The sequence below is a fragment of the Eumetopias jubatus genome, unplaced genomic scaffold (genome assembly GCF_037043125.1).
Source record: "Eumetopias jubatus isolate StellerSeaLion01/CBP00866 unplaced genomic scaffold, mEumJub1_p1.0 scaffold_11, whole genome shotgun sequence".
Classification (NCBI taxonomy): Eukaryota; Metazoa; Chordata; class Mammalia; order Carnivora; family Otariidae; genus Eumetopias; species Eumetopias jubatus.
This window is the reverse complement of record NW_028274817.1, coordinates 29,561,454-29,581,506: the sequence shown is the minus strand read 5'-3', so window position 1 is coordinate 29,581,506 and position 20,053 is coordinate 29,561,454. Positions and strand designations below refer to the sequence as shown.

Sequence of the window (20,053 nt, the reverse complement as noted above, 5' to 3'; positions counted from 1 at the left end):
AAATAAGCTAATAATTTTTAATGCATTTAATCTCTTAAGTTATGTAGAAAACAAAATTATTACATGTGATGAGTCACTTCTCTCTTGATTCTTTCAAAATTCTCTCTTTGTCTTTGACTTTTGACAGTTTGATTTTAATGTGGTTCCATGTGGGTCTCTTTGACTTATCCTACTTAGAATCTTTTGGTCTTCTTGGACGTTTATAGTTATGTCTTTTCTCAAATTTGGGAAGTTTTCACCCATTATTTCTTCAAATATTATCTCTGCCCCTTTCTATCTCTTCTCCTTTCAGGGACTCCTGTAATGTGCATGTTGGTCCACTGGGTGATGGTCCACATGATTGTTATATCTTCGAGTTCCCTGATTATTACTTCTGTCTGTTCAAATCCGCCTTTGAATCCCTCTAGTGAATTTTCATTTTACTTATATTTTTCAGCTCCAAAAATTTGGTTTCTTTTTAGTTTTTCCCCCTCTTCGTTGATATTGACATTTGTCCATACATTGTTTTCTTGACTTTCTCCACATCTCCCTTTAGTTCTTTGATCAAGAGAGTTGTTTTAAAGTCTTTTTCTGATAGGTCTGCTATCAGGTCTTTTTTTGGGGACAAGTTTCCATTGGGTTATTTTTCTCCTTTGAATATGCCATGCTTTCCTGTTTCTTCACATGCCTTGTGATTTTTTATTGTTGTTGAAAACTGGACATTTGAATCTGATACTGTGGTCATTCTAGAAATCAGATTCTCCCCCTTTCCCAGGATTTGCTGGGTTTTGTTTTTAATTGTCATAGTCTGTCTCTGTGCCATGGATCAGCCTGAGGTGTAAATTTAGGGTCTTCTCAGGTCTTTTCTGAACCCGCGCCTTCCCCTGGGCATGCATGGTGAGTTTCTAATTTCCCTCCTATATACTGTTGCTTTTGAGTGTCCTTGTCTTCAATGTCTGGCTCCCAAGAGGGGAAAAAGAAAAATAAAGGGGAGAGATCTGTTAAGTCCCCTGGAAGTCACTTCAGCCAGGGGCAGGGAGGTACAACAAAAATGGCCACAGCAGGGGCACCTGGATGACTCAGTCAGTTAAGCATCTGATCTGCCTTCAGCTCGGGCCATGATCCCAGATCCTGGGATGGAGCCTTGCGTGGGGCTCTTTGCTCAGTGGGGAGCCTGCTCCCCCCACCCCTCGCTCTGCCTGCCGCTCCCCCTGCTTGTGCTCTCTCTCTCTTTCTTTCTCCCTCTGTCAAATAAATAAATAAAGTCTTTTTTTTTTTAGAAAGTTAAAAAAAGATGGCTACAGCCTCTTTGTACCTCTGTGGTCAGTAACAGCAGTCGGAGCACAGATCCCCAATATTTGGAAGACAGGATCCTTCTTGCCCATCCTGGCTCCTGCAGGCTGTTCCAGGAGCATGTACACAGCTGCCTGCCATGAGGCTGAGGTGTAGGATAAGAGTAGCTGCCATTGCGCCAAGAGATGAAACTGACCGAAATCAAAATTAACTGCAATTTTCTGTCCAAGTCTTCCCCTGCAAGTTGCAAGCTTTCAGTAAGACTCCAGAGTGCCAAAAGAGTTAGATCAGACAGATTCGGCCAGTGTAAATGTTGTCTAGGTAGGAAGATAGATTTCTGGTGCTCTACCACCTTCTCAGAATCCTCTCCATTAATATGTTTTTATCGAGGTAGAATTCAAATGTACAGTTAACCTTTGAAATATATTTTTAAGGAATCAGATGATAAAACAGTGTTTAGTATGACCTCAGCTTTGTAAATAATATGTGCCAAAGAAAAGATTGGAAGGAAATAAGTGAAAATGTGAATAATGGTCCTTGCTGAGTGGTAGGATTGCGATTTGTATTTTCTTCCCGCATTCCTATAATTTCCAAATAGGTTTCTGTAACTTCTTTATCATCGGAAGGACACGATCCTTAAAAAAAGAATGAAGCCCCCCTCCGGGTGTGCATTCAGCTGGGAACACAATCATAATGACAGCGTTCCTCAGTTGATCTCAAAGGAGTTAGTGGCTTACCTGTTCCCCCTCTTCTCTTCCACTGAATAAAACCCAAAACTTTCTTACTTTATAGGTGAATGCCAAAGACCTCGATCCAAAATATGCTCATATCCAAGTCACTTACGTGAAGCCCTACTTTGATGACAAAGAACTCACAGAAAGAAAGACCGAGTTTGAAAGAAACCATAATATCAACAGATTTGTTTTTGAAGCTCCTTATACATTATCCGGCAAAAAGCAAGGTCGCGTAGAAGAACAATGCAAACGCCGCACAATCTTGACTAGTGAGTGGGACTCTGCATGATAACCTTTTGTTTGACTTGGTTCTTTTTGATACACACAAGTAGCAGGCAGGTGGCAAGCAGGAAGACGTAAGCTGCAATTTAATCCTGCGTTGTCCTGCTATTCACTCATGAGCTTGCACAAACTCGGCAACGTTATATACCATAGTCACCCCATATGTAATTCGTGACTGATTGCTCCAGGGTGTCCCATAAAGAGAATTTTCCCCTCAATCCTGAACTAATAAGGTGCTTTCTGATACCCTAGGGTATTTTCTAGAGAATGCATGGTGGGGGCAATTAAGCATAGTGGAGCTTTTCCTTTGATTTGGCTGTTTGCACGAATGATTTTTTTTTTCCAAGATAACAAATCAGTGTGAACCTTTTAACAGCTTCCAACTCCTTTCCGTATGTGAAGAAGAGGATCCCTATAAACTATGAGCAGCAGATTAATTTAAAGCCCATCGATGTTGCTACTGATGAAATCAAAGATAAAACGGCAGAGCTGAAGAAACTTTGCTCTTCTGCTGACGTGGACATGATTCAGCTCCAGCTGAAATTGCAGGGCTGCGTCTCAGTGCAGGTAGGCTGGTTGCTGAAGGTGTCCTGACCGGTCCCTGATGTTCTTGCTTTCATAAGGGCACAAAGCAAGCATGAATTGCAATTGTGTGTTCTGCTTGTGCACTGTTCTCGATGAACTGAAAGAAATTAGGCTCAGTGTGCATCAATTTTGCATTGTGGCAGAAGACATTAACATAAACCCCTGTGACAGTAGCCACGCTCTGTACTTCTGTAGCTGAAATTCATTAAGTGACTTGTTCGAATACCATCTTTGCAGATCATTTGCTTTAGTCATTGCTTTTCAAATAAACTTCTAGTAAGAATAGTAAATGTGGTCCTCAGGTAGAGATTTTTAATGTATTTCGGGTTTTTTAAAAATATCTTATTTATTTGAGAGAGAGATAGTGAGAGAGATCACAAGCAGGAAGGAGGGGGAGAAGCCGTCTCCCCGCTGAGCAGGGAGCCTGGACACGGGGCTCGATCCCAGGACCCAGGGATCATGACCGGAGCTGAGGCAGACGCTTAACCGACTGAGTCACCCAGGGGCCCTAGGGTTGTTGTTTTTTTTTTTCGTTTGTTTGTTTTGTTTTGTTTTGTTTAGAGATAATGCAGGGGCACCTCTTGCAAGTCTTGATCTCAGGGTTGTGAGTTCGAGCCCCATGCTGGGGATAGAGGTTACTTAAAAAAAATAATAAAAATAGGGCGCCGGGGTGGCTCAGATGGTTAAGCGTCTGCCTTCGGCTCAGGTCATGATCCCGGGGTCCTGGGATCGAGTCCCGCGTTGGGCTTCCTGCTCAGCGGGGAGTCTGCTTCTCCCTCTGCCTCTCTCTCTCTCTCTCTCTCTCTCTGTCTTTCATGAATAGATGACTAAAATCTAAAAAAATAATAATAATAAAAATAAAAAGAGAAAGGCAAATATTACTTTTTGATTACATTCTAACAGCTCTCTCATTTTTCTCCCTTTGTACTTTAGGTAAATGCTGGTCCATTAGCATACGCAAGGGCTTTCTTAAATGATAGCCAAGCTGGCAAGTATCCACCTAAGAAAGTAAATGAGTTGAAAGACATGTTTAGGTAAGTGCTGTGCCCTTTTCCCTTTAGACCTCTATCCTTTTACTCCCATTTCCTTCTTCATAGAAACCAAAATATTCACTTAATAACATCCCTCCAAAAAAGACATTCTCCATTCTCTTTTACAATACTTTAAGTGACCTGTCAACGGTACTTTTAAGTAGCGAGGAAATGCGCGAGCTCTTTCTGGCTGCAGGACATTGACAATGTCCTAACGTCCCAGGAGATGAAATATGCCAATTTACCTAATTGCTTTGGATAGTGCAGCACAAATGGAAGCCTGCATTCATTATGTGCTTTCCTCCTTTGCCTGAGCGACTTCCTCTTACAGCATTTCAGACCGTTTAGGGTGGGAACAGAAGTTGAACTGGAAGGGTTGGACAGGCTTGCCCCTGTGCTGTGTTCTTACTTTCACTCGGGATTCTGCTGGTCCAGGGCACGCGACCCCGTGGCTCGAGGGAGCATCCCTGTAAGCTAAGGCATGTCTGAACGGTCTTGCATTAGAAAACAGTCTGTTTAATATATATAAAAAAGTTCACATTCAGAATAAGAGAGACAGTTGAGTAAAATAGGCTAAGAGGGAAGATGAGAATTCATCCACTCGTTTGCTCCCGACTTCATTTACTTTTCCTGTCTGCGTGTTAGCAACTGTTCCAGGCTGCAGAGTAACCAGTAGTCACTCGTTCACCAATACCTATTAATGCCTGGTGTGTGAAGATTCTACTAGGAGGAAAGTTGCTATGACAGGGATGCAAACCAAATGGGCAATGAGGTACTTTGTCCCCTAAGACCTACGCTCTGATTATGGACATCACACACAAACGCATGAATGATGGACAAATGCTCTCATAATAAGTCATCAACTCTCTGTCCCCACTCTTTTAAATTATCGAAGTGTAGTTGACAGACAATGCGATCCGTTTCCGGCGTATAACATACTGATTTGACAATTCCCTCTATTGTACAACGCGCACCACGCTGTGTGGTCACACCATCTGTAACCATACAATGTTATTACAGTATTATTGACTGTATTCCCTAGACTGTACTTTTCACCTCCGTGCCTTATTTATTTTATAACAAGAAGGCTGTACCTCTTAATCCCCTTCACCAATTTCACCCATTCCACTCCCCCCCCCAATCTTCGTCCCCACTCCCAGCCCAGGGCAGATAATTCCTACCTATAACACCCAGCCCTGTACTGGGTACATGGTAGCCCCAAATAAATTATGTTTGAACGCACAACTCATTATCTACAGGTGCAAATTAACGTTAGCACAGCTTTAGCTGATTTGATATCATGTGGCTGAGCAAATAGCCTTTCTAGAAGGTCGATGTTTTGAGCCAGGTTTTAAAGGAGGTGAGAAACCAGAGGGGAAAGGTGAGAAAGAAAGGAAAAGGTATTTCGGACTTGGGAAGTGGCGTTAGCGAAGACACGGTGAGAAAATACAGGATTCCAGTCTTCCCTCTAGGCAAGCCACGGTTAAAGTGAATATCAAACTGATGGTCAGTGAGACTTTCTAGAAATGAATGATGAAAGCCTTATCTTTGCTCTTTGTCCACAGGAAATTCATACAGGCATGCAGCCTTGCACTTGAACTAAATGAGCGGCTAATTAAAGAAGATCAAATTGAGTACCATGAAGGGCTCAAGTCAAATTTCAGAGACATGGTGAAAGAATTGTCTGACATTATCCACGAGCAGGCAAGTACTAGGGTAGTTGAAAATGAAAACATGATCTGGGGCCCCTGAAGTGTTACTTAGCAAAGTCTGTTCGTTCGAAATGCATTACCTTGAAATTACTCCGTCTGTGTTTTCAGGTTTGCTCCTGTTATCTTTAATCGCTTAAATGATACAACGCAAATCGAATTTGAAATAATTATCTGAAGCAATTGCTAAAGCAATTATCAGTAATAAGCCATTTTGTTCTTTGGGCCGCGGTGCTATTAGAAGTAACTAGCTGAGCCAATCTAAATTGATCTACTGGAGACATGGGTAAGAGTCTCTCAAGAGGGGTCCTAGAGAAGTGAGATGATTGGCACAGGAGCCAAGTCCCTAAAAGAATATCTCTATCTTGGCTGTAAGAAACTATAGATTCTATCGTTTAGGTGAGACACTGAGGGGCTTCCAAAATTTGAGAACTGTCTTGGCATTTTCATCTATGACTGAGTGTCCATGACAACTGCAGCTAACTTAGTAAAGCCACAACCTGAAAAATATGGAAGCCAAGGCCTGTTCACCACTGACAGCCACATTATGTCACAATTAGGTCGTTAGGACTTTCATACACCTGAGCCAGCCAGGCACCACCCACCCCCCCCCCAGGACTTTTATACACCCATTTGTCTTCAACCCGAGTACTCCTGGGTTATCCTGGTAAACTTCATTTTTATGCTGCAGTCCCGACCACTCTACACATGGATTGTCACTCGGGTATTTTAGTGTCTTCAACACGTTTGTAAAAGTCCCAGCACGATGGTCTAGTCCCTCAGCGACTGAGCCCATTAAGCTTCATTTCCTTACTAATGAAAACAGCCAATGAGATAAATATTTGCTTCAGAAACTCTTTAAACTCTGAATTTTGAAGAAAGCAAGGCTTCTTCAGAGAGAAAAGGATAACTACAACCCTTTAGAGAACACATTCTTAAAGCTCATTCCAGAACCTTCTCTGTCCTGGTAGCTGCGTTTCAGCAATTGCTTGCTGTGGGAAATTTAGGAAGTTAGCACGAGGTTGCACTGAATGACCAGGAGTCTCATTTTCCAGCCATTGTCATCTTCTCAGCATGAAGAAGTCAGCCAGCCAGACCTTCATCATCCCATCTGTTCAGTGAGACCGCTTACCCCCAACTCTCCTACTCGCCCGTTCTCCATGTCTGGGAATCCCGTTGGCCCGAGGAGGCCAGAATCAGTGTTCTAGTTCTCCTTTTTGCCATCTCTACTTCTATTAGCCCATTTGGGAAGGAGTACAAACTGTTCCAAGGCATCCCTCTGCTGTTCAGTGTTCAGAGATCCTTTTTTGTCTCCTCCCCAAAGCAGCCAGGTGATCAGGACCAGGAAGGTAGGAAATCATTCCACTTCCTTTATTCCCTGTGTCCCAAGCTCAGCCCACGAGCAGTGGGGGGGCATATACCTCTCTGTGCCATCACTGCTCTGAGGCAAATAGATGATGTCATTTGTTCCTAGGAGCTGTCCAGTGTATGGGTTTCTATTCTTCACAATCCCTAGAAAATCAAAAACTCCTTCACAAAAATACAATAACGATAGACGTTGTTTTAAGCCAGTGTGTAGTATGCCGCAATTACTCCATTTGCATGCACCTGCATGACGTAGCCTTAAACTCTAAAGTACTCAAATGGAAAACAAATTATTCAATTTACTGTTAATTACAGTGATCAAGATATTTACAGCAGTCATTTTATAACGTTCTTCCCCTCTCCCCCGAAGTAGGGATTTTGCAAACCTGCTGTGCTACTTCCCACCTGTCTCTCTCATTTGATTCCCATAAACCGTGGCTGTTTTATTGAGTTGGAGAGACCAGTATTTTAGACCCTTGATATTGTATATAGACAGGTAACCAAGAAAAATCTTAGTTTCTTTTTTAAATTTAATTTTATTTTATTTACATTCCATTCATTAATATGTAGTGCATTATTAGTTTCAGAGGTAGAGGTCCGTGATTCAGTTGCATATCACACCCAGTGCTCATTACATCACGTGCCCTCCTTAATGCCCATCACCCCATTTACCCCAGCCCCCTGCCCCCTCCCCCTCCAGCAGCCCTCAGTTTGTTTCCTGTGGTTAAGAGTCTCTTTTGGCTTGTCTCCCTCTTTGATTTCATCTTGTTTTATTGAAAAATCTTGTTTCTATTGGTTTATATTTATGCATGCTGTCCCGTCATAATGCATCGTATTTAGGTGTGCCCTAACTGTTGACTTTATAGTGAATTTTTATAATTTAACGTTTCCTATTAGATTCTCACAAAAGAGAGCCTTTATTCAGTCCTACACTTTGAGATACATTATTTCCCAAGGGAAAAGAAAATAATACAAAATAAGGTAAAATATAGCTGTAGAGTGCAATATAAATTATTCTGTTACGCCCCATAAATGATTACTTGACAAAAGACATGTGGCCTGGATATTCTTCGCCCTCTTCAATGTCATCTGTCATAGTATACCAAAATATACAGTTCTTTGTAAAACTTTTTCAAGCTTTTGACTTTTAAAAGGAGACTTAAATAAAATCTTTAAAAAAAATAAGAGGGGATTTATATTATCTTAAAATGATGAATTGCAGATTTCTTAATTAGCTAGAGTTAGTGGTGGCCACTGCAGGGTCTGGTATGTTTTGTTTTCTATACAATGAGTCCCATATTGTCTTGTCACATCTGACAGGTGTGGATAAATAGTCATCTCTTAAACCTCTGCTTGGCTTCCAGACTCATGTCATGAGTTACAGTTTCTGTAAGAGGAAATTTCTCTATTATGGAATTTCTCTAAGACCTAACTTGTAGCAACACAAATGGTATGACTCATTACTGTCACCATAGACCAGTTTGTGGGCTTAATAGTGAAGTTTCAGAGCTAACTTGAGAACCAAGTATTGGAAGCTTGAAACCTAAGCTGGGATCATACAGTAAAGAGGTTGGATGTGATGTGTATGGTATTCTTTTCTTCCATCTTTTTTTTTTTTTTTTTTTTTTAAAGTAGGCTCCAGGGGCACCTGGGTGGCTTGGTCCTTAAGCGGCTGCCTCCGGCTCAGGTCATGGTCCCAGGGTCCTGGGATCGGGCCCCGCATCGGGCTCCCTGCTCAGCGGAAAGCCTGCTTCTCCCTCTCCCACTCCCCCTGCTTGTGTTCCCTCTCTCGCTGTGTCTGTCTCTGTCAAATAAATACATAAGAAAATCTTTAAAAAAAATAAAATAAAGTAGGCTCCACACCCAATGTGGGGCTTGAACTTATGACCCCAAGACCAAGAGTCCCATACTCTACCAACTGAGCCAGTCAGGCACCCCTTCTTTTCTTCCATCTAATCAAGCATATTTGATCACACAACATGGAAAGTTTTAAAAATATCATATATAAAATATAAAAAATATCATATACAATATGAATATATATGTTTATATACTTATGGGATATAAGATTTACATGTTATATGTGTGAAGTTCTTCATTTCCATGAAAAGCCTTCTGTATCGATTAGCTTATATAGTTCTAGTGTGTCTTTAGAATAGAGGTATGTACTTGTGACTTAAGAATATTTTCCAAGTCTCCAGGGAAGGAGCATGGGTATCTGTGTGTTTGAAAAGCCCCACTGGTGATTCCGAGAACCACTGTTATGATCACTCGTTTAAAAAAAATTTTTTTAAAGATTGCATTGCCTCTCACTTTTTCTTGAATTTTGCATTTTACAGTCTTTTGTTTTTCTTATTGAGTAACCAGATCTTTTCTGCTTTTTTGCTGCGCTGCCTTTGTAATACAGCTTTGAAGACTTAAGTCGGTAATGTTATTCTTTGCTCTTTCTGTTTTATGTCATTTTAAATAGCTACGTGTCGGTGACAAATTGAAATATGCCTGTAATTTCATATACACATACTTTTTTGACAGCAGCTATTTTGCTCCATGATAAACATGCAGATTTTTTTTTCTTTGTTTTAGATATTACAAGAAGACACGATCCATTCCCCCTGGATGAGCAACACATTACATGTATTTTGTGCAATTAGTGGTACATCGAGCGACAGAGGTTATGGTTCCCCGAGATACACTGCTGAAATCTGAGGACATGCAGATGCAAAGTGACAACGAGACTGACCTTTCTCAGGAATAATCGGAGCTGTGCAAATGTTAAAATTTAAAGATTTGATATACATGGAGTGTTTCTTCCTGACACCAAAATTTTCATGCTTTCAAACAGGGTGCTTACATATTTGTAAATATTTAAGCAACTTGAAAGTGCCTGGAAAATTGCACCACTGTGCTTGGTTTGTACTTTTTTAGGTAAATCTATGTACGGAAAAGTAGAGCTCAAAAACATTCATTCAATTTGCTTAATTATTGCTTCAGATAATAATGGTACTGTGTAAAATTGTATAATGGAACACAATAAAAGGTAAAACTTATTTGTAATTAGAAGTGAAGGAAATAATACTTTGAACTTAGCATTTTTCTTGACAGGAAGCTCAATTCATGATCATACTGATCCTTGGAGAGAAGAAAAAATTGATCAAATTTCCATAAAACACGGATATTTCCAAATTGGGGAGGTAGTCTGAACTCCTGCCCGCTAGTAGTCAAGGCGAGGCTAAAGGAAACAAAAGGGTTATTTTAAAAGGAGGATTTCACAAGGAAAGGCAATACACAGAAATACCGAACTTACTGTTCCTTCAAGTTTTGAGCCAGTGATGCCAGGTGATCAAGTTGGTCTCTCTCTGCCTTCCAGGGCAAGGGATTCATATGTGACCTAGCTCTCCCTGGGAAGTGGCATTTGTTCCCAGAGCTTTCTGGGGCTATCCAGAAGGCCAAATAAAATAGTTCTGAGAAATTACAGTCAGTACATCCTATGCAACTTCAAAGCTTTCAAAGGAGCAGAGTCAGGGAGGTATTTATGTAATGACCATTTTTCTTTTCTGTGTACAAGGTTAACAAGTATCTTGATAGAACTGGCTGGTTGCAGCATTTGGGGGGGGGGGTCAGGGTACGTACCCACTGCAGATCTGGTGACTGCTAGCTAGGGATTCCATTTCTAACTATGAAGACCTCTCAGACTACCTACATCATTCAGGAGCCGCCGAGGTGTAAAGAACTTTTTTTTTTTTTTTTTTAGCTTGCATTATCCATATAATTTTGTCTGCCTTTCGTGTAAACTTTAAGCGTGAGACGTATTTTCCTTATAGAGTTTAGCCAGTTTTTCAGAGAAAAAAAAAAAAAAAAGACACTGAAGTCTAAATGAATCACATGGAGACTTGGCTTTTTTAATGCTTTGTGACCAAGACATATTAGAGATGATGCTCCTGGCTTGCCGTTTTTCTTTACATGTCATCTTGAAGCGTTTAGGGGAGCATGACGTTATTTATTGAAGGTTTAATTTTGTATTTTCACAGGGGATTCAGAAGTATTTCAGAAGCGGTTTGTAATTCCTCAATACCTTGGAGTAACCCTGTAGAGTTCATTTCACCTTTAAAGTGATTAGGTGTGGTTTGTACGTGTAAGGAGCCAGCACCTAGACCAGCTGCTGCTACCTGAGAATGAAGCATCCTGGGGAAGCTGGAGCTCTTTAGTCAATAACTAGTCCCTCCGTGGCCCCCAGCACGGTGTTATGCACCGTGGGTACATTTTGGTCAAGTATAATAAGTGACCTCTGTGTCCAAGGAGCTTGCAATGTAGTGGAGGCAAGATGGACAAAATTAAACATGATGCAAGAATTGACAACATAAGCCAAGAACAATTGTCTGGGAGCATCGCCAGGTGAAGGCCACTGTCCATAACTTGTATCACCTCCAAGGAATGAGAGGTCACTGGACTGTAGTGTTCAGGGATGGTTTCGTGGACGAAAGGGCATTCTGAACAGGCTTTCAAAAATGCGCGGGTATCCCAGGCAGGAGGAAGGCGGTGTGCAAAGGCGCGAAACGAATTAGCAGAAGTTCAGGGGATGGCAAGGAGATGAGTTTTGTCCAAGGGAGTGGCAGATGACATAAATCTAGAATGAAAACTTGGCCCTAGGTGGCGGAAAGCCTTGAATGGCAGGCTAATCGTGTTTGGACTTTACTCGCTAAACATGGGGCAGCCAGGCAAAGGCATTTAGACAGAGAGATCACTTGATTAAATGTTACTTTTAGGTGTTTAATCCTTTGCGTTGCTGTCAGATGTTTTTGAGGCGGAAAGAGATGGAAATATGGAAACCAATTTACAGTAATCTAGCTCAGAGACCCTAACCCTCTAGATAAGAACAAGCATGGAGAAGAAACGCCAAGTACAAGAGACATTCTGTGGAAAGCCTGGACCCGAGTTACTGATGACTCAGGAGAAAAAAGGAAGTGTTAAGGATAATTGTGTGTCCCGTGGCCAGTGAGTTCTCTAGGTCGTGACCCAATTTCACTAGGTTTCTCTCTCCAACTTTCAGACTAAGGGCAGCAAGCTATAGAGGACAAGGTGGGCTGGACTGGAGGAAGCCAGGAACGCGTGTTTGGAAACACGGCATGTAGCAGGTATCACCGTTTATATAGCTGAATGATTTCATGAAGTGATTTAGCCTCTACAAATTAATTCACATCACAGAGTGCATTTCTGCTATACCGACCGTTTCACAGTTCAGCTTGAATCCAATTCCCCCGGAAGCTTCTTTATAAAACAGGAACAAGTCACCATCGGTAGTGTTTATCACTACAGTGACAACCCAGAGAGACAAAAGTCGATGCAAATTTTCCTAGTAACCAGCTGTCGCCAGTGACATCACATCTGTGGAAGAGAGTGGTATCATATTTATGTGATCTGCCTGCCCGTATAAATATTGTAAACATCTTTTTTAAAAACGAAATAGAAAGCAGCAGTGGTAGCAACAGTCTTGGAACCTTGACCACCTTATCATAGAACTAGGGGTGACTCACTGGTTAATTAACAAACTAAATAGGTCAGCGTAACGACCCAGGCTTTTTACATACAAATACTAGTTGTATCTGAGATGAAGAATCCGAGCGACGTATTGGAAAATTAGGAGTTTCCCAACTCTTCAAAATATTAATAATCAGCTAAGTGCTTTAGGTCCCTGACCCACAAAATGGTGGGCTACCTTCAGTCTCAGTCTTGTGCTAAAAGTACACCACTTCAGCTATCAATACACAAAGGGAAAGGAACAGAATAAAAGTTGGTCGGGGATGGGGAGTGGGTTTGTGTAACAAGGCTCTTCCCCTATCCTGAGAGTTGGCCAATAAGAGTGCTTTGTTTATCTGGTTCCAATTATAATAAAGGCTTTTTTTCCCACTCCCTAACCACATAATGGTCGCTCTCTACGCATACGTATGTTTATCCACCTCCTGGTTGAAGTTGTGACTAAAGTCAACAAAGAGTTTTGCCTCTGTGTACGGCATTTGAAGACTTACTCTGGTATGCTTTTTCACCCCGATTTTTCCTCTTTATCGAGCTCTAATTCCCATACCATACAAGTCACTCACTGAAAATGCATGAGTCAGTGGTTTTTAGTATATTCAGAGTTGTGCAACTATCACCACAGTTAATTCTGGAGCATTTTATCACCCCAGGAAGAAACCCCATACATCTGAGCAGCCACTCCCCATTGCCTATGAATCACCCCACTCCCGGCCCCTGACAACCACAAATTTACTTTCTCTCTCTGGCTTTGCCTATTCTGGACTTTTCATACAAATGGAATCCTACAATACGTGGCCTTTTGTGACTGGCTTCTTTCATTGACATGTCTTCAAGGTTCCTTCATGTTGTAGCATGGCTCAGTCCTTCTTTCCTTTTTACCAGCTGTATAATACTCCTGTGGATACACCACATTTTCTCTGTCCATCAGTTGATGGACATCTGGGTTATTTCCATTTGGGGGCTGTGATGAATGCTGTGAACATGTCTGTACAAGTTTTTGGGGAGACAGGCTTTCAGTTTTCTTGGGCATATACCGAAGAGGAGCATCACTGGGCCAGATGGCAACTCTTCCGTTTAACCTTTTGAAGAACTGCCAGACTGTCTTCTCCAGCAGGAGGTGTCTAAGGGCTCCAGTTTCTCATTCCCTACAACACTTGCTATTATCTGCCGCTTTGATTATCACCTTCCTGGCGGGTGTGAAGTGGTCTCTCATTCTGGTTTTCATTTGCACTTCCCTGATGGCTGATGATGTTGAGCATTCTTTCATGTGCTGATGGGCCGTTTTGATATCCTCTCTGGAGCTGTCTATTCAGATCCTTTACCAATTTTTTTTTTTTGAAAACTGGGTTATCTTTTTATTGTTAAGTCATAAGGGTTCTTTATATATGTTCTAGAGTCCCTTATCAGATCTAGGATCTCCATATAGCTCCAATTCTTGGGGCTGCCTTCCCACTTTCGTGATGGTGTGCTTTTTTAAGTTTTTAATTTCGATGAAGTCCAATTTACTTATGTTTTCTTTGGTTGCTTGGGCTTCGATGTTGTGTCTAAGAGGACTTTGCCTAAATCAAGGTCATAGAGATGTACACCTGTGTTTTCTTCGAGTTTGATGGTTTTAACTCTCACTTTCAGGTCTTTGATCCATTTCAAGCTAATTTTTGTATATGGTACAAGGTAGGGATCCAAATTCATTCCTTTGTGTATGTTTATCCACCTGTCCTTCCGCCATTTGTTGAAGACTATTCTTTTCCCCCATTGAATTGTCTTGGTGCCCTTATCAAAAATCAGTTGGCCCTAAATGCATGGGTTTGCTCTGGGCTCTCAGTTCTATTCCATTGATCTGTAGGTCATCCGTATTCCAATACCACAGTCTTGATTACTGTAGCTTTGTAGTAAGTTTTTCAGTTAAGAAGTGTGAGTCTTCCAATTGTATTTGTTTTCAAGAATTTTTGGTTATGCTGGGGCCCTTGAATTTCCTTAAGAATTTTAAGATCAGAGCAGCTTGTCAATTTCTGCAAAAATAAAAAAAAGGCAGGGAGAGCTGGGATTCTGGTAGGATTTGCTGTGAATCTATAATACAATTTGGGGAGTATTGCCGTTTTAACAATATTAAGCCTTCCATTTCTTTCAATAATGTTTTAGAGCTTTCAGCGTACAAGTCTTGTATTGTGTTAATTCTGTTCCTTAACGTTTTATTCTTTTCAATGCTATTGTAAATGGAGTTGTTTTTTTATTTCATTTTCAGATTGTTCGTTGCTAGTTCATAGAAATACAACTGATTTTTTATATCGATATTGTATTCTGAAACCTGGCTAAATTCATTTATTAGCTTTAATATGGGTTTTTTTGTGAATTCTTTAGGGCTTTCTATATAACATGTCATCTGAAAATAGAGATAGTTTTATTTCTTTCTTTCCAATCTTGATTCTTTTTATTTCATTTTCTTACCTACAACCTGGCTAGAACTTCCAGTAGAATACTGAATAGCAGTGGGGAAAACAGACATCCTTGTCTTATTACTGAATGTTCCATGAAAGGGGGAGATATATGCAAAATAACCTCCAAACGCCGAAGGAGCCATAAGACTGAAGAAAAAGGCTGACAAATCCAGCCTGACAGGAAATGGTATATTAAGAGAACTTATGGTTAGATCTCTGCAATCCCACCTTCCTATATAAGACCTGCTTTTATAGCCCTACGGGCTAAGGAGTCCGCATTAGGGGACCATCCAGGAGGAGTCCTATCAAGGACATGATGCCGCAAGGGTGTACTTAAGGGTATGGTTAAACAAAGAATGTGGGAGAAAGGGACAGTGCTCAAGAAGGCTTCAGGTCACAGAGAGGTCACCGAGGCAGATTTGTTCAAGATGGCGTTAGTCTGGTTCACACACTAACTTTGGTTGAAAGCTTTCAGTCTTTAACCTTTTTTTTTTTTTTAAGTTTATTTTTTTTTAGTAATCTCCACACCAAACTTGGGGCTCAAACTCATGACCCTGAGATCAAGAGTCACGTGCTCTTCTGACTGAGCCAGCCAGGTGCTCCCCCCCGCCCCCCACCCAGTGTTTCACTTTTAAGTATGGTGTTAGCTGTGGGTTTTTCATAGATGCTTTTTATCTGGTTGAGGAAGTTCCCTCCAGCATGATTTGCATCTTTTCTGATCCAGTTCTCCCGGTAACCGAGATGCCTATATGACATATGGCTAAGAAATGTACTTAAGATACCCATCAAATTAGGGATGAGGCCAAGGTAGATCACGACTCACAGTCCACAGTGTTTTCAACTCTCTGTACTATTTCCTATGATCTGCTACAACTTCCTGCAACTTTCTGGAGAGACACCAAAAAGTTTCTATCCCCCACTTTTTTACGGAAAAGGTAAGCTCCGTCAAGGTGAAGTCTGTGTCTGATTTTTCACCTGTTTCCCCAGAACCAAAAAGTTTCCTGGCGTGGAGTAAGTGCTTGATGAGTCTCAAATAAAGCCAGTTTAGATAAGCAGATACTTCTGAAGTCTTCCTTATATGCAAGGCGTTGTGGACAGATATCAAAGCCCTCAGAGGGATTGTGGTTGAGGGAGATAAGACTTACATAAAAAGATTGTTTGAAGAGGTCTGATCATAGCAAATCAGTGGTAATGACAAGTACTTGAATAGGTCAAGACTTTCTAAGTGTGGGACAGAAAAGCTTTGTGGCAGTCACTGGCTGGCTCATGATCACGTGACTCATGATCTTGGGGTGGTGAGTTCAAGCCCCAGGTTGGGTGTAGAATTTAAAAAAAAAAATTGTAAAGACTTTGTGGAGGAGACAGGGCATGAACATGGCATTGAAGGATGAGTAGGAATTAGCGTGTGTGTGTGTGTGTGTGTGTGTGTGTGTGTGTATGTGTGTGTGTGTTGAGAAAGTGTTTAACAGGAAGCAAAGAAATTCACTTCTTCATTTTAATTGTTATATGAACTCTGACCACTAAGACCAATCGCTACTATTTGCACAAGGAACGTGCAAATAGTGCATATAAAATCAGGCAACATTCTTCATCTCATTTTTCCCAGATTCCTTTATCCTTTGGTCTGAGACTCAAACGGAATAGATCAGCCTTTTGTTGTTGTTGTTCAGAAAACTAATGCTCAATTTGCCTCATTTCCCTGAGAGAACGTTTTCAGCCAGCCTCAGCTGATTTCTCATCTACAAGTCTCATTCTTTATGTACTGCAGGATTTTGTAATAATCACTGCTTCAGTAAATCTCTTACGGTTGGGTCTTGAAGGCTCTGGACTCCTCCTGCCTGCTGACTGCATGTGCCTTTGATAGAAAACCAGTGGAAGTTATCACATGGGCAGGTCAGGGCTGCAGTCTGGGAACTGTAGATCATTCATCACACATGTGTTTGGGAACCCATCGTGAGCCAGGTGTATGAATGATCAAGGCAGGAATCTGGGGGCAGATAGGCAGCTGGGGTATGATAATCTAGTAGATAATCCAAGGTTTGTCTGTTTCTGTCACTAACTGGACTGAGTCTTCTGAATTCTTGAAGGGAAAACATCTTCTGTATTTTGGAGGGACGTAAATAATGGTGCCTAGCACTGGCAGATGTGAACATTTAATACAGCAAAGCAGAAACAAAGCCAATATAGATGTGGGGTTATGTTCGATGCGAAGCTGACCGGGTCCTATGGTACTCATGCAGTGCATTACTTCAGGATTTTTCCATAGCCTAGTGAGGATCCGAGATGTCTCCAGAGCCACTGTAATAGCACGACAATAGTACCATGCCCTCCCTCCTCATCCTGAACCACATTTAGACACACGCATGAAAGAAGATGGAGACTGAGAGAGGAGAAAGGGCTGAGTTGACAAAATCACCTCCAGCAGAGCAAGTACAATGACAACAAAAGACTTCCAGAGGGAAACCATGCTGTACTTCGTTCCCCCACCAGCCCCAAGTAGTTACAGGAGCGGCTGAAGACAATTCAAGTCACATGTAAGAGTTGATTTTCCTGGGAATAATTTTGGATATTTACACAGAATATTTTGTTTCTGAAAATAAGGTAACCCCACTCCCACCACCTCCTCTTCCTTTATTATAGGAACAGAACTCAATCAAAATTTCAGCCCTCGAAAGAGAATCTTCAGGAGGGAAAATTCCAATGCCCTCCTCATTGGTTTAACCATCTTGTGATTTTTCTCATTTCTCTTCGAATTGCCGCTGCCATGATGGCCCCCAGGGATGTTTCCTGGTAACTGTGCTTTTAGATGAGACTCTTTCATGGGGATGGGCTAGTTCGGGGTCCCCGTAGCCTACTCAGGAGCTTTGGTCGCTCTCTAATGATGGGTCTCGTTTTGAGAACTTTGGCACTTCCTCTATAGAGCATATAGTGGTTAAGCGCACGGACTCTGAAGCCCGACCCACTGACTGAGAATCCCAGCTCCCACTGAGCTGTGGGACCCTGGACACGTTAACCCCTCTATGCCTTCCTTTTCTCATCTCTGAAATGGAGGGACGAGTTATACCTACGTCCTCACATGAAAATTCAACAAAGTACATAAAGCATAGAGAATGAAATCTGGCATGTCTATATATTGCTATACCCATGTGCGTGTTAGCTAGAACTATAATCTACCCCAAAGCATAGCAGGATTTTGCCAGCCACCATACCTTCCATATCTCTAGACCCATCCCTCCATTCTAAGTGGAAGTAGGGGTGGGGACAATGGATGGGTCAAGGTCAGGCCATTTTTACCTTTTGGTATTCCACAGATCACCTCTGGCCTCACTAGACCTCGCCATATGATGGAGATCTGTGCCCTCCTGCAGGGGCCTTATCACCCTCGTGGTACAGGTGCCAACAAATGTACACAGGTGCTGGCTGGTAAGTGCTGCCATATTGGTACCTCCTGGCTGAATATCAGCCTTGCCCCTGTGTCCATCTTTCTGAACAGAATCCACTTACTTAGAGGCTCCATACACATCTGAGCACTAACGGGTGCTCCCTTATGCCCCCGCAACTTAGGACCTCTCTGCTTCGTGGCACCTCCTCCGACCTTCCTCCACTATGAGGACTATGCAAAAGTGATTTCGGATTTGAAATTGAACTCGTGCCGTGCGCCCCCTCCGTATTCCCTCTCTAGAGTCTCTAACACACAGCCTCCTTCACCCGAGTTTAATTTATATCTCTCATCTGGATTTCTGCTGTCAACACTCACACATAACTATTTGGCAGCTCTCGAGGCGCCTGAGGGGCTCGGCGGTTGAGCATCCGACTCTTGATTGCGGCTCAGGTCAAGATCTCAGTGTTGTGCGATTGAGTCCCATGTTGGGTCTGCTTGGGGTTCTTTCTCCCTTTCCCTCTGCCCCTCCCCACTGCATGCTCTCTAACAAATAAATGAAATCGGGGCGCCTGGGTGGCTCAGTCGTTAAGCGTCTGCCTTCAGCTCAGGTCAGGATCCCAGGTTGCAACCGGCTCCCTGCTCAGCGGGGAGCCTGCTTCTCCCTCTTCGTCTGCTCCTCCCCCCACCTCCCATTCGTGCTCTCTCTCAAAATGAATTAAAAAAATAAAATCTTACAAATAAATAAATAAAATATTTAAAAAAAAAACCATTCTGCAACTCTCTTGAAATAGATCAGAAAGGTTCTCAGAATTCCCCTTCCCCATCTCTTACTCATTTCTCTGTAGCTCTAGAAACATAGAAACCCTATAGGGGAAACTTTGCCCAACCAAGCTTGTTGGAAGACATTTTATGCTCACTTGGGGTGATGGGGCTTGGAGCTGAGGTCTGCTGGTTCCTTCCTGCATTTTACTTATTTTTTTAAAGTCCTCTCTACCCCCAGCATGGGGCTCGAACTCACGGCAAGATCGCCACAGGCTCTGCCGGCTGAGCCAGCCAGGCGCCCTTCCTTGCATTTTAGTCAAGTGCTGGCCCCTGCCTCCCAAGCCCCTCCTCGACTGTCCTCCCGCGCTCAGTTCTTTCCTTTCGTCAAGGGCACCTCCACACACCTATGCTGGGCACGCTAGGCTCCCGCCGTCCGCTGTCTGGATGACCCAGTCTCCACAACCATGGCCCGTGAGTCCCGCTCAGCTCACCTACAGGCATTTCAGTAAGTCTGCAAGCTGCTGCAACTCAGGGACACTGACATTTAGCCAGGATCGGCCGAGTCTTCACGAGGTAAACTTCCTGAGGTGGAAATGACCGTAATTTCCCGTTCTTCAACCAAGAATCTGAAACCCTTCTCAGAGATGGATACCTTTCTGCCCTCGGGTTCCCTCCCTGCCATGCATTCCCCAGCAAGGATTTCCGCCTTCAGATGGTCATGAGCAAATCTGTCTCTGGCCCTGCTCTGCTGCTTCCCCCTGCATGGACGTTGGGCCATCCTTAGGAAGTCAGCGCCCTCACCAACCCACCCCCTCTACCAGGATGTGGCAGAGTGGGGGTGGGGGTATCTCGCACTTCCCCTTTCCAGGAGGCCAGCGGCGCCTTCACCACTGGCCCCCTGCTGGCTGATCTCACATGCTCACTTTGGTTATTAGTTTGCTTCACGGTCGCTTGGATCTTGGAG

The 20,053-nt window shown here is 42.6% G+C and overlaps 1 protein-coding gene and 1 long non-coding RNA gene across 6 annotated transcripts in view; one reads left to right on the top strand and one right to left on the bottom strand.

The window, feature by feature from the left end:
* Positions 1 to 12,890, top strand: part of DOCK11 (dedicator of cytokinesis 11) — a 185,504-nt gene extending 172,614 nt beyond the window's left edge. For 4 of the 5 annotated variants that reach the window (XM_028087762.2, XM_028087761.2, XM_088028669.1 and 1 more), the window contains 5 exons: positions 2,065 to 2,275; positions 2,665 to 2,855; positions 3,807 to 3,907; positions 5,470 to 5,608; positions 9,562 to 12,890. In XM_028087762.2, coding sequence (XP_027943563.1) covers positions 2,065 to 2,275; positions 2,665 to 2,855; positions 3,807 to 3,907; positions 5,470 to 5,608; positions 9,562 to 9,684 — 765 coding nt within the window. In that variant the 3' untranslated portion in view covers positions 9,685 to 12,890. Of the gene's footprint in view, positions 1 to 2,064; positions 2,276 to 2,664; positions 2,856 to 3,806; positions 3,908 to 5,469; positions 5,609 to 5,724; positions 5,900 to 9,561 lie in introns of all 5 variants that reach the window. The other variant, XR_003606828.2, reaches the window with a different exon arrangement.
* LOC148162995 (uncharacterized) lies at positions 7,679 to 19,797 on the bottom strand. The gene is made up of 3 exons (XR_015769437.1): positions 19,581 to 19,797; positions 12,203 to 12,360; positions 7,679 to 10,207 (listed from the first exon to the last, which is right to left on the bottom strand). It is a non-coding gene; the product is annotated as an uncharacterized LOC148162995 (long non-coding RNA).
* Between the last annotated feature and the right edge of the window lie 256 nt (positions 19,798 to 20,053).